This window comes from Vanellus vanellus, assembly GCF_965231255.1.
Source record: "Vanellus vanellus genome assembly, chromosome: 16".
Classification (NCBI taxonomy): Eukaryota; Metazoa; Chordata; class Aves; order Charadriiformes; family Charadriidae; genus Vanellus; species Vanellus vanellus.
Window position 1 is genome coordinate 16,903,818 of NC_138921.1, and position 14,800 is coordinate 16,918,617.

At 49.8% G+C, this 14,800-nt stretch overlaps 1 protein-coding gene across 1 annotated transcript in view; it reads right to left on the minus strand.

Annotated features, from left to right (window-relative positions):
• Window positions 1-593: 593 nt before the first annotated feature.
• MN1 (MN1 proto-oncogene, transcriptional regulator) overlaps window positions 594-14,800 on the minus strand; it is a 35,663-nt gene continuing 21,456 nt past the window's right edge. Inside the window, exon 2 of the mRNA XM_082491886.1 lies at window positions 594-857. Within this exon, the coding sequence (XP_082348012.1) occupies window positions 673-857 (185 nt within the window). The 3' untranslated portion in view covers window positions 594-672. The remainder of the gene's footprint in view (window positions 858-14,800) is intronic.

The window sequence follows — 14,800 nt, forward strand, 5'->3', positions numbered from 1 at the left end:
GGCTTCACCAGGGTAAATACAGGAATGAGCGTCCTCGCCTCGCAGAGGGAGGTGGAGAGCAAACGAGGCTGAACGTTATTAGTAACAGAACATCATTTTCCCAGGAAAGGGCACGCTCGTTGCCTGAATATTCAATAGAGCATTAACTGTTTGGGTTTTATGTGACTGGAAAAAGCTGGGTGTCAATATAATATATAATATAATGATGACCATTTCGCTTTAACCGGCGTTTATTCCTGAACTGCTGTTCTTCAGGATCACCATTGTAATAAGCACTGAACAAAGCAAAACAAAAACAAACAAAAAAAAAGAAAAACAAAGAAAATGAGGAAGAAGAGGAAGAGGAGGGTCTTTGTCTTATTATGACATACGTGACTTGGACATACACTGAGATGAAAAAGGAAAAGGCCTCATCTATAAATGTATGCCAAGGTTACAGAATAATGGGAAAAAGTGATCTAGCAGGAAAATCTTAAGCAAAAGTGTGCTAACTGCAGAAGGGTTAACACTGGTAACATACTGTGGCAGAAGATTAAAAAAAAGTTGAGGTTTACTTTAAATTAACCCTTTCCAGTCCATATGCCACTAAGCAGGTACCAACCTAGAAAAATAGTCCACCTAGCAGTAGCGGCCCTTTGAAATTAAAAAGAGAAAAAAAATAATTTCTTTTGTTCAAGTCAGGGCGGCCACAAAAGTCCCAAATCTGTTGGAGATGTCCGAGTGCAGGGACCTCCACGTCGGCACCGCAGTCCGGCCCTTCGCCTCGCCCACGTCGTCCGTGCAGTGGACCGAGAGGCACTGCAGGTGGCTGCCGGTCTGCGCCGTGGCCGAGGTCTTGCTCGGGGGAAGGTCGTGGGCTGGAAAGGGTTCACAGAGAGAGCGTTAGGAGAACCGTGCAATGCCACCCCATCACCTCACACAACCGGCGGCACGCGGGAGCGGGGATGGCCCTGCGTCTCCGCACCCGTCTCTGCCCCGCCAGCCCTCACCCCGCTGCTGTACCCGCAGTGTCCCCCAGCTCGGGGACGTGGCGTCACCGCCACTGGTACGGCCCCTCTTCCCACCCCGCAGAAAGCTTCTCCGGCTGATTTTTCACCATGCCAGAAAAACACCAAAAATATACTCTTACACATGCACTTGTTTTAAAGTAAACGAGCAATACATTGGAACACTGGGGACGTGTACGCGACTGGTTATGTGCCCCGGATCGCAGCACAACCGGAGTTCTCCCTCCCCGTGAGCCCTCCACTCTTTGAAATCAATACTGAAACTTTCCCAAGCAGGAAACCAGCCCCGAACCCTCCGTGTCCCCCAGGTCATCCCCGTCGTCGGTCTCTTACAGGCACAGGTCTCCCTGTTCACCTCTTCTAAGGGAGTACCATGATAACATTTTTCTTACAGTTTCTTCATTTTAGGACTTTGCATTATCTTTAGCCTCTATTAGCTTCCCTTAACGACAGAAATGAAAAGAGTTTAACTTAAACATCCTACACAATGTCCCAGGCCTTTTTCCTCTGGATTTCAGTTAACAAACATGAAGCGTAGCTAGAATGGTTCCTTCCAAAGTATACTACCATGTACTCATGACTCATTCTTGCTGTTACTCCATTAATTTTCCTTGCTCCCATTCTTAATACTTTTAAGTAATCCTTTCTGTTGCAAATAAATTTTTCTCATCTTCAAAATTTGCCTTGGCGCACGTGCCCTCTCCCTGCCCGGTGCAGCCAGGGACATCATTCTTTCATCACCTTCTTCCTCACTGACATCAATCACTGCTTTAGCTCTTCTCCACTGCTGGCAGTCAAATCACCAAGAAAAGCCCAAAGACAACACTCCCCAAACTTCACCCCTCGCCTTGTAACCGCACGTCCTCAGCAGCCCCTCCACGGGGTCCTTCTCGCAGCCCCCCTGGAGCGCAGGGCAGCGGCCGCTCTCCACCCCGGCTGGGGCCGGGCAGCCCAGCGGCCAGCGCAGGCTGGGGCTTGTTCCCTCTCCCCAGGAGGAGCCAGCTCGGCAGCCGGGGACTCAGAACCCCCCGGAGCTAACGCACCCCCAGGAACACTGCTGCTTCCGCCAGGGAGGATGCCCCAGCTGATGCCGACAGCCCCCCCGGCCCTGGAAGGAGGGCTTTTTGTGGGATAAAAATGGTGAGTGAATAGAGGAACAGTGCAAGGCAAGACAAAAAAAGCCAACAACACCTGGACCAGCAGCCTGCATTTCCTCTCGGCCACCATTTCGTTCATACTCACCCAGAGCACAAGAGGCAAGAGCAGACCCGCTGCAGCACCAGCTAATGCAGGGACCGTAATTTCTCTGAGACCCTTGAGAGTTCCCACCGCGCAGGGCTGAGGGCAACGCTGGAGCGTGCCAAACATGCCAGAAAATGGCTGTGAATGTTTAACCTCCTTAAGACCTTCCTTCACATCATCTTCCTCATGTTGCACAAAGCTGAGCAGTGCGGGTTTACCACACTTCATGGAGCAAGTTGCATTTGTTTCACTTAACCAGCCGCTACACCAGATACAAAACGGGAACTGAACAGCTTGTTATACGATCACAGTGATATTCAAAAATAATCTTAAAGTAATCTGGAAGTCCCTGATTTTAATGGGAAAATGCTTTTAGGGCTTGATTATAGGATGTCAGAGATGCTCATATCCAGAATAGTATCATAACACCATACAGAGAAACTAATTAGAACCTGGGGACACAATGCTGTAACTGATGGGAGAAGGAACGCAGCTCCCGAGCAGTACTGCTGCCTGCTCAGCCATGCGCTGCATTAGTGCAACCATGTGCAAAATCAACACAAAGCTCTGTTACACACCTCAGCCGCGCTCTGGGACTGCATTTCTGTAGGATACCCTCACCCACTGCTCGAACAAAGAATCCAACATCGGCAGGTCAGAGATGCTCACGTTCTCTAGACTCCAAAGTGGATTACAGTCCCCTGGAATCGGCACTGGTGTTTTTAGGCAGTTTTGATAAACAAGCGGTACCGAGGAGCGGAGCTGCAGCACAGTGCAGAGTTTGCTGTGTAATACCCAAATGTGGACTTTCAGCAGCATTCACCCAGCCTGCCTCCGCTCCAACGCCAGGAACTTTTACTCTTCTCCCCTGCGACCCCCCAGCCTCATCACCCCCAGACCCTCTCCCTCCCCTGCACAGTCTCCGACTGCCTCTGAAGAATAACGAGCGTTTTTAGCTTCCCAGGGGAGCGTTCCCACCTCGGCCCTCAACACGAGGGACACATCGGTGCTGCAGAGCAGCACTCCATGGGCACAGCCGCGCTGTGCAGGGCAGGGAACCGCACGGGCTGCTCCACCAGTGCACGGCCAGCAGCCACGGTGGCGCAGACCAGTGAATCCCAGCTGACATTACGGTGACGCTTCAGGAAAATCATAGGGCAAGAAAAAGGCTCCCTAAATAAACGCTATTTGATGAAGTGTTCAATTGAAACTTACTATCCTGGATGTAAATATGACTTTTAACTTACAAAATATTTAAAACTCAAATGGGATTGCAGAGAATTGAGAAAGGGAAACGTTTTTCTTATTTATATTTGTTCACATCCCTCACAATGCTCACAGTACCTAATATTTTTATTCTTAGGTCTCGCTGCCCGTACAGGACATGCTGGTCCCGGCACAGGAAAAGCCAGCGCCTCGCGATTAGTCTCTGTGCCAGCAGCTTTCTTCCTCTGCCGCAGAGAAAGAGGAAAGAGTCCCACGGCTGAACTGCTGTCACGAGGGGCCCCGCGATCTCGGTGGTGTTCCTGCAAGGAGCATGAACTGCTCCAGCAGAGCGGTCTCTCGGCTGAGGACACGGGGACAGCCGCAGCAGTGGCAGAGACGGCGCGTTCCCAGAGCAGGACCCCGCGGCCGGCTGGCATCAGAGCCGGAGCGCACTGCGCCGTGCCGGCACGGGCAGCGATGTCTGCCCCGGCACCCAGCACAGTCAGGTCCTCAGCCAACGATTCAGTGAGGAAGTTCGTAGGCCAGAAGCATCTAAAGAATAAATTAGGCTTATTTACTTGTAAATCGGTAAATTATTTCTAAAACATTTCCTGTGGATAAAGTTCATGAGCAAACTCCTGATAAAGGAATCAATGCAAAATCTATCCTGCAGTGAAGAACAGAGTTTGTGGAAAAACCAAGTGAACGAGGTGAGTAGGACCTGATCCTAAGTTTGCGAAGTTAATACTGATGGCCACCGTCCACATGCTGCCCAACTCAACACCACTGCACGGGAGGCTCAAGCTCTCTCGGTCTATTGTTAAAGAGCACAGAAAATGATGCATTCAAATCCAAAACAAAAAGAGGATGAGAGCTTGCAGTAAGGCTTGCATTGGCACAAGTGTTCTCAAAGCCAATCTGGAGGGAAATATTCAGTGAAATTTACTTTTTCCAATATTCTGTCTTGACAAAGCTATGATGCTCTCCTGAAAAAAACCTTTTGTATTAAAAAATTAAAGTTGTGCTGATTCACCTGATAAGAACTGTGTTCTTAAGCACGAGATACTGCCTGATGCTTGTCCAAAACAGTAATACTCTCCCAGCAGACCCGTTTCGCCAGCGTTCCTCGCTGCCTCTCTGCCTCCTTCGGAGCAGCAGTGCCCCAGCACCCGCCTTTTGCAGCGCACGCCGTCCTGAGGGGTATTGTTAGTAGAGACCGATGGGGCTCAGCAGGTTAAAATTAGTCAGGTAATACAAGATGGTGTCATCACGTCACTGCCTCACGGTTGCCAAGTTTCAGATAAATCACTGTCAGTCATGAAGTACACCTAATTGAAGGCAAGGAATTTTCAAACAAATTATGTTTAAATTGCACAACTGCCTTCTAGCAACTACTGCAAAAAAGAAGTTGTAAGTATTATTAATAAAAGCAATACCCTTGTAATAAAAGCCATCCCCCATACCCAGGATCTTGAGATGGTCTGGGTGGAGACTTCCTCTCCAAACCAAAGGACGTGACACAACAGAACCTGGGACAGATGCAAGTAAAACTGCCCAGTTCGGAAGATAGTGTGTGCCGCTTGAAAACGGCAAACACTGCAGTAGAGATAAGTGATAAAACTTCATATGTAAGCACACAACATGTTCACGTGGAAGGCATGAAACCCAAAGCAATGAAGTGACCAAAGACCAAAAGGAGTCTGGAAACGGCTCAACTGTGATGCTATCCCCACCCCAAAAAGCTGTGATTAGTGGCAGCCTCCACGACGCCCTTACACGGTGGTGGGTGTTAAGCCGGGGAGGACGGTCAGCAGCAGAGCAAGAGCCACCAAGCTGCCTGGGACGGCAGCGGGGTTCCTCCACACAGCACACCCGGCGTCCCCGGTGCCTGTCCCTCAGCGGCACCTTCTCACACACACCTACCAGGTGAAGTTGTGGTGGTCCCTAAAGCCAGCTACTGTACAGATCGAGCTAAAGTTTCTAGCACTGGAAATTATTTCTTCCTTTGACCTTGATTATAATGGCCCATCCGACCATCATCCTGTCCGGAGCAGCAACCCATACTCAGTATTTCAGAGGAAGACAGAGAGGAGGAAAACCCGCCCCTGTGTGTCCCAACCAACTGTGCAAAATTGCTCACAGCCCAGAAAATTCCTGCAATAATCGCTGAATGCCCTGGAAGTTAACACGAGGTTTGATTAATATTATTAGCTCAGCTTGCGCACAGGCACTTCCAAGAGCCAGCCACAACATCTGGAGGAGCTGGGTGGCTCCGGCAAAGGAATATTTGCAAACATTCATTGGAACATGAAAGTGAATTAAGCCCGGCCATTTTCACAGCTCTTACATGCTTGTGCTCAGCCAGTATTCCAGCAAGTTTGTTTACTGCAGTTTAAACTGTATGTTTTAGGTAAACATTTTGAAGTATTCCCTGAATAGTTTGGTAACATTCATCAGTTACACCACCGCACAAGAGGCAGGGTAAGGACTGTGTCAAGCAGTTGGGACAGCAACGGGGGCTGCTCTCCTTTCGAGGGAGATGCAGACTAAAAAAGCTTTTTTGTTTTTAAAATATATTAAAGTTTGCTATTAGCTAAAAGCTACACATTAAGCTTTTGAACGGGCTTTACCCACCCAAACACATTTCAATCGTTAAGTCCCAGGCAAACGAGCCAAGAGAGGGAAAGGCAGAGCCCGTGACAGCCTCACCCGGCCCCACTCCCATGCCCTGCGTCCTCTGCTCTGACCCCGCACATTTCGGAAGCCACTCTCTCGTTCTGCTCTACTTTGCGAAGGCACGCATGCCTTCGGAAAAGAAAAGGTTGCTGTTTGTCTGTTTACACAGCCCCAGTGGCAGCCGTAGCTCAGGCAGGAGCCTGCCCGCCCGTCGGTAGCACGCGGCCGGGACACCAGCCGAAAAGGAGTTCTGCTCCAACAAAATATTCAATATGCACACTACAGACTGCTTTTTCACAACAGCCCAGGAAAAACACCTTTCCCTCTAGTGGGATTAGATCCTGACACTGTCCTCGCTCCCAAAGACACCATATATACGTATTTTCATTCCCTCCAGCTTCCTTCTCGCTCCGCCTTTTTCCTTAGCCCACGTTAAGCTGCCACGTAAAGCCTCTTCCCTCATGTAGCATCTCTTTAGGCATTTTTAAAAAATAAACATGTTCTCCTAACTGTGACGACCCCACCAAGTACTATGCAAACCCGGATGTGCCCCGATTTTTAGGTAAGCTAATCCCATTAAAAGCGAGTTCACCTGCAACGCTAGCATACATTACACGCATCGTCTTGTGAGAGAGGAGATTAATTGAGGGAGGGATGGTGTGTAGTCAAGGCAACCGCGGATGCTACACAGAGGCACCGGGAGTTTATGCTGCTCTTCAGGTGCTGCTCATGCCATTCCTCTCATTTTTGCCAAAACCACCACCGACAGAAGGAACGGGAGGCAGCGACAAGCAGGAGTGTAAGTGCCGTCACAGTCTGGCAGGGGTCTGGTTGGGAATGGGTTCCACTCCACATTTCAGCGTTCCTGCGAGATTGAAGTGACAAACAGGAGGTGAAGATCCCTGGAATGGCTCCTTGCCCCAGGGCTCGTCCCTTACACTTCTTCACCGGCTCTGACAAAGCTTCAGCCGCCCGCACTGCCCAGGGTCCGGCCGCCCGGCACAGCACGGCCCCGCCGCCGCCGCCCTCGATGGCCAGCCGAGCGTGAACCCCTGGATTGCTACTGATCTTGTGAAGGCTAGATCCGAGGATTTGGCCAAAACCACTATATTCCCTGATCAGAGATCAGTTTCCCCTCTACCATCTGATAACCACTCTTAAAGGATGCGTTAATAGGCTTCTGCTCACTCTGCGCCCGTTAAGCAGAGGCCGAGCTACCGTAAGAGGGAATAGATTTGAGTAATGATCTCTTATGAGGCAGCAAACCTACATATAGTGTTTAAAATTATTCCCTTAGGACAAGATGTTTTTCACCAAATCTCCCACATGACAGTTTGACATATTGGTTCAGGCACATAGCTCTGCATTTGTACACACTACAGAATCATCTTTTTCAGTTTTCAAGAAAAATAAGGTCTGAAAACATTTCATGTTTCCCTGCACACTGGACCTAGTCTCCACAGATTAATTCACTCCTAAAATAGTATTTTTAAACACAACTAGTTCATTTGTGTTAACAAACAGATGAGCCATCTCCTCCCTCACCGAGGCACCACTGACAAAATCCTGGACAAAGGCTTTTTCCTGACCCGCAGTACAAGTAAACGAACATTTTGCAATTGTTTATAAAAACAAACAGGGCACCTGCCACCTGCTTTCTCCCTAAAACTTGCACCACTTCCAGTTTTCTTCACCTCTGGCAACCTGTACCCCGCGCCGGGCTGATCTGTCTCCTCTGCCCTGCACGCCCTGGGGCGAGGGCTGGCTCGGGCTTCGGGCGCTGCAGCACCGGGCGCTCTGCTGGTGCTCAACGAAAAGCCCATCTGCTCCATTGCTGAGACCTTCTTCTTACTCTCATTTTAATTCATTTACTTTGTGTAACTCATGCAATTTTTAAAGCCTATAAGATGTTTAAAGATGCTGTCCTCCTCAATATGAAAAAAAAAGAAAGGAAAAGTCAGAAGAGTTTGTGGTTATGAACTGCTGGCACCAAGGACTCCGAATGACGAGCACAGCCGAAACAGGGACCAGGCGATTCTCCTCTCTGCCAGCCAGGAGTGCTGTGCGGAGATACCCCAACTCCAGGGTATCGGCCACATCTCACTCATTAACATTTCAAGAAGTCATTTGGCTCGGTCAGCCCATAGGTTGATTGCCGAGACCCATCCAGCTGAGCTGCACCGTGAAAGCCTTTCTCACAAAGAAGGGAAGGCTCTGTAGTTGAAAACGTGTGCACAGCACCAAGCACTGTCCCACACCACTAATATATCCTGCAAATCAGGATTAAAGCATTTGACTTTGCTGTATACAGACAAGACACCACTCACCCCATGGCAGGGCAGGGCACGGCCGGCCCCGCTGGCACGGGCTGGGACCACAGCCCGTGTACCCTTCACGCGGAGCGCTGCCCACCCCTCCATCAGCTCATCAGGTCTGGCAACATCCTCCGATCCTCAAAGCCTCTTCCTCCACAGACAGCATGATTAATTGGAGGTGCCTGCGACTCTAAAGGGAGCATGTATCAGCCCATGCTGCAACCATGTTTATTTTGCTTTCAGTGGCCTCAGAGCAGGCACGGAGCTCCACCGGCACTCACTACTTGCACAGAATTTAGATAACAGCAGACGCAGAGTGCTTGCTGCGAATACATATTTTTCTTTTTCCTCTCTTGACCTCTTTTCATGCTCCCATTTTCACCAGAAGCAATGGAAGGATGCGTGTGCCACGACAGGGAGGCTGCCCAAACCCACGGCAGCGTTACGGGTTTGTTGTTAGGGCTGTAGGGCTACAGTCAGACTGCAGTGTCCTACCCTACAGCTCCAGCAGCAAGCGGGGGCGGATATTACTCGAGGACAAACTCAGGCTGTTAGCCACACACCAGTGTCTGGAGAAACTGGTGAAAACACCGTTAAGTAGGAAAAATGCTAACCCTATCAGTGGAAAAGGCAGCAGTCATCTTACACGTAGCATGACCTTGAAGATACAGAACGAACGATGCGTGGATGAGGAGAAAGACATTGCTATTTTAAAAACTGTGTTCCCTCCACCCTGCTGGGAGGAAACGAGAAAGGGGGAACACACAGTCCCCCACTTTGCTGCCCACTGCCCAGCAGGAGAGCAACACACGTCTGTGGTTTTACAGGAAAATGGGAAACTGCCTACACCTATTTATTTCTCTGGAAGCTACTGTTAAATAACTGTTTTCCAACTCTACAACTCTCTGAGAAGAAACACGAACCCTGTGGTGCTTCAGGGGGATGCCAGAAGCTTCATACCCTGGGACAGCACCCACTCCTGTGCCCTGCTGGCCACGGGGACAACGGACTGTTCTGAACTCACATCCTTCCTCTCTTTCGGCTACCTCCAGTTCCTCTTTTCGGTTTAACACATGAACTCTCAGGCTGGCTTTACTGCAAAATACGCAAACCGCAGAAGGGAGTTCTGCCTGCCCCCCTTGCGGAGAGGCTGATGTTGGGGTTTTGGTTCTCACATAATAAAAGACCTTTCTTGCACACCAGGTCCCATCACAAGTATAGTGCTGCAGTGCTGCTTTCTGCTAGTCTGGTCTGGTCCTGCCTTCCCCTGCGCAGAGAAATCATGGCTCGTGTGTAACGGCCACTGAAAGCTGAGCTACTGACGGCCAAACTTTCAACCATGGTCTAAGCCAACCCAACGCAGCCACACAGCTCTGAACCGCCGGTGGGGCTCCCCAGTGCCATCGCTAACACCATGCTCTCCTAAGCTCTGCACGGCATGAGAAGCTACGACCCTGCCCAAGTGAGGAAAACTGGCTTTAAAAAATCAAACCAAACCAGCTGCCACCAATGGTGAAACCATTTCTGGATGCTTCCAAGAGAAAACAAACAGGAGCCCAACAACCGCAACGCATCCCAGCACAGCCAACTGAACGCTCCCGACGTTCATACGTTGCCATCCGGGACCAGTGGATCCTCTGTGAGCTCCGAGTTATTTTTCAGGGTCTGTCCTCCCTCCGCAAAAAACTGAGCACTTCTGCTCACCTCGGAAAGGGGATGACTGCCCAAATCCTGCCCGCCAGCTCCATCAGATTTACACTGGGAGCTGGCATTGGGACAAACGGCTTCTCCCTCCAAAAACCCTCCCTCCAAAGGACTGCAGCCGTCTCAGCCGTGTCCCTACCTCTGCATCCAGCACGTAACATGAAAAGGAGAACTCTGCAGTAGGAGTGAATATTGGCTGACTGATCCCATGTTTTCTCTGCTGTTGGCGTACATCACTCACTTGCACTAACTAAATGCTTTGAGCCTATTTTCACCGATGGTAACAGCCCACACATCCGTGATGAGTAAGGAAACGCTGGGTTTTGCACCCAATACTTTCAGATTTATTTCATATGCACGCAAATTATCACATGGCAGTTTCACGCACAGCTCCAGCCCATGTGAAATCCATCTAGAATGCGTGAGCAAATAAAAGGTTTTTCATAAAATTCAAAGTGGAATTTTCTGCCTGCACAGAAGTCATACGAAATTGTTCAATCTGCCGTCATTTAACTAAAACCAGTTCCCGGACACTGTCTAGCATTATTTCAGGACAGGCCAAAATTGAAAAAAGATGCTACTTAAATGTTCTGCATTAAATTGCCACCTTGGCACTTAACAAGGAGCTGAGCCAGTGAACGCTGACTAATGCCCACCACGTTCCCGTGCGGGATCGCCTCACAAACCTGCCCTTTCCCGCGGGCATCGCACAAGTGGCCACCACTGGTCCCCACTCCCGAGAGCTCGCCGTCGGCCTCCAACAGTATCAGACCGCCTTCAGACGGTGTCCTGGGCTGCTGGGTTTATCGATTGGGACCTTTTAATGCGTGTTAAATACTGAAAAAGGGCTCGAGCTGGCCTGAGCTTCTCTCTGCCGCTGCACCATCACCATCGGCTTGACTCTTTGCCAGGGGATGGTGCACAAAAGAGCAATATTTACTTTACTCGTCAATTCACTCTAGAACCCTTTGTATCATTTTAGCAAGTTTTGCTACCGCTCATTTGAGGACACACGGGTCAAAAGCACCAGTATCACCTTCAGCCTAATGCGGGTTTCAGTGCACGGAGCAGGCCTCCGAAAATAGCATGAAAATGCCCACTCACACTGGCAAGGGAAGTGGGCGTATTAATGGAGTTTGTAAAGGCAATGAATAGATGGTGATTATGCACAGAGCGCAAGAGAGGAGGAAACATAAATTCCAGCTTTCTCTCGTCAGATTTGTGCAAGAGCTTCTACATAATTGCTGGGGAAAAAATAGAAATGACAACAATAAGTAGGATATTTAAGCCCTGCATATTATACATGGAAATCTCTATTTTCCTTAAATGAAGTGAAAACAGACTGAAAGAAGAAGATTCTCTTCAAAGAACTTTGTTTGTGGTCGCTTAGTTTCAGGATGCAAATTAAATGAGTACTTGTTAGCCAAGTGTAAAAAAGGGAATTCGTCTCTGAAATATTATCAGTCTCTTGTGAGGCGAAGGCTTGGATGCAGCTGGCCAAAGACTTTTATGTCTTTAGTTGCCTTGTTCCCAAAGAAATCAACAGGAGCCATTGTCCTCATATGCCAAGGCCAGACCTGTGTCCAGCTCGACTGCCAGAGCCGGGGATGGAGGGTCCTCTGGCCGCCCACCCCTCGGTCCCCCCCATCTCCTCCCCAGCTCTGCCTGCTGCTCCTGGAGGTGCCTCTGCCCGATCTATAACTCACAATTACGAGAGACCGTAATACAAAACTGCCACAGGCAAAGTCAATCTCTCCCAGGGGCCTCACACATCTGAGGCTCTTGCACACCAAGAAATGGTGATCATGTGCATTAATGCTCTGGGTTAAACCACACGAGTTCAAGGATATTCGTGAAAATACAACTGGAGTTCACCAAAGGCTAGCAGCCAAGATCTTTAGCTCTTTTATGCCGTTTATTTATAGAATTACCATGAAATACATCCCATTCCTCTTTAGGATACCTCCAACTGCAGTTTGGTGTCTCAGAAGTAGTGGCTTGTATGAGGGGACCTTGGGAAACAGCCTCCCTGACACCAAAAGGACCTCAGACAATTTCACCGCTCACAGAGTAAGAGAAAAGCGAGTGCAGAGACCCCAGACCAAAGCTGGGTCTCACCACGGCACCTGCAGAGACACAGACGGACACCCCTCGGCCCACTCTGTGCTGAGGAACACAGAAGGCAGAGCTGTGACACTCCAGAAACAATGCTTTTCAAATTGCGGTTTGCAAGTCCCTAGAAATTAATGGACAATCTCTAAAGAGTCTACGGGAAGTAACTTAGAAAAGCAGAATTGTCAGGAAGCCCGAGTTCGTTAAAGAAGGCTCAAAATCTCTGCTGGAAAACATTGAAGTGTTTGCAAATCAGACCGGTATCTGGTGCTATCAACCCAAAATGCACTTTCTGGGTAATCTCTTGCTAAGCCTTTTCTGCTATAGAAAAATCCCAAATTCTGGTATACCCCAAATTTTGGCTACAGAAAGAGATGGAAATGTTGTTGCCATACAGTGGATTTGGCACATTCAGAAACAGCCCATAAAGCAGCAGAAAGGTGTGGTGATTCAGCTGAGGATCATCATTCTGATGGAGGACCAGGGTTTGTTTGAACAGCATGTTTTAAAATTAAATCTATTTTATAGGAAAAGTGAAATAATAATCAGATAGAAGAAATACACAATGATGTGAAGGAGGAATGGCAGCAAGGGAAATTCACCTTAAAAGAAAGCACACAAAGAAACCCGGCTTTCTCAGGTACGTCTGTAAGTGCCACTATTAGGATAAGAAAAATATAAGCTCATCTTTTTCTTCTAGTTGTCACATCACCGTGGAGAGTCTTCACAAAATTCTTAGAATAGCAACGAATCAGGAGCAAACAGCTGTTTAAGCAAGAAAGTCACGGGGTAGACAGACTTCCACTGCTTCAACAAAAAATTAACTCTAAAGTTTCACAGGGCAGTAAATCAACGAAATAGGCCAGCACAGCACAGGACGGACAGTCTCATCTTCAAATCCAAAGCTGAAATATGGGCCCGTGTTCCCTTTCTAGCCATGTGCTCACGTGATTTACAACCCACAACAATTTCAATATCCCTGGAAATGAAAAAATGGCAGACAATTAGCTCGCCCCGCTGTGCTGCCAGTTGTGCGGGCTCTGCCCTATGGCACTGGGGAGGGGACGCCCAGAAGGGCCAGCGCTGCCTGGAAAGGGCACGGGAGCCGCAGGGAGAGGGCACGGGGCTGAGCAGCGCTGGAGCACCGACATGCCGGCACACGGGAGCACAGCGTGTCCCTGGGGACCTCACTGTGGGGCACTCTGCACCGAGCAGCCCACGAGAGACTGGAGTTCATTCCTGTCCCGTACACAACTGCAGCTATGTGTGGAACTGTTGGAGCGGGGCCAGAGGAGGCCCCGGAGATGCTGGGAGGGCTGGAGCCCCTCTGCTGGGAGGACAGGCGGGGAGAGGTGGGGGGGTCAGCCTGGAGAAGAGAAGGCTCCGGGGAGACCTCAGAGCCCCTTCCAGTGCCTAAAGGGGCTCCTGGAGAGCTGGGGAGGGACTCTTGATCAGGGAGGGGAGCAATAGGACAAGGGGTGATGGTTTTAAACTGGAAGAGAGGAGATTTAGATGAGATATCAGGAGGAAATTCTTTGCTGTGCAGGCAGTGAGCCCCTGGCGCAGGGTGCCCCGAGAAGCTGTGGCTGCCCCATCCCTGGAGGTGCTCAAGGCCGGGTTGGACGGGGCTGGGAGCAACCTGGGCTGGTGGGAGGTGTCCCTGCCCAGGGCAGGGGGTGTCACTGGATGTTCGTTAAGTTCCCTTCCAACCCAAACCATTCTATGATTCTATACAGCTGTTTGTGACAACTGCTCTTAACCTGGTTTAGATTCTGGTCAGTGGAGAAGCACAGAGCCTCCTACCAGAAGGGCAGGTCCCTTTGGTCTCCCAGCTCCGAGGAGAAAGGTCTCCAGAGACAGTGATGCTCTCTCCTGCTGCACCACTTTCCATGAGCCAAGTTAACAGGGAGTGGTGGAGGAAGGTGAGTTTAAGGCAAATACAGCATGCCCATAGCACTAGGCCATGCACAGAGAAAAGCAGGGAGCTCCTTGTCCCCCCCGAGGCACAGCACAAGGGGTGACAGGCAGCGCACTCGTCCCCCTGCCCAATGGGCTCTTGACACGGCACGGCCCATCAGAAGGGAACGCTGGTGCAAGTGGCCTCATCCTTCCAGACACAGACGGCACCATTCCTTAACTCAGGTGAGTTCTAACAGAGAAACGTGCTGTGGCACATTCATCACCCCAATACAGGGCGATTACGTAGCACAGGATAGTGTTGTGGGGTGAGCTGGTGAGGCAACAGCTGAACAACCTTCTCATGCACGTGGTCTGCAACACCTTTAACGCTTAGGGACACGTCCATAAAATCAGAAACAAAGCAGCGAGACTGAGATTCCTTTGTGCAATGACTTTGCAAACAGAGCCCTGACACTCATGGGGGCAACTGTCACCTCATGCCCATGCAGAGGCCCATTAGCTCAATGTGTCCAAGGTCCACACAAATACCTCACTACCAAAATAAAGACAAATGCGAAGAAGCCACCATGTGACAGCGTCAGGCCTGCCTTGTAATCACCGTGTGCAACTGTCCCAAGC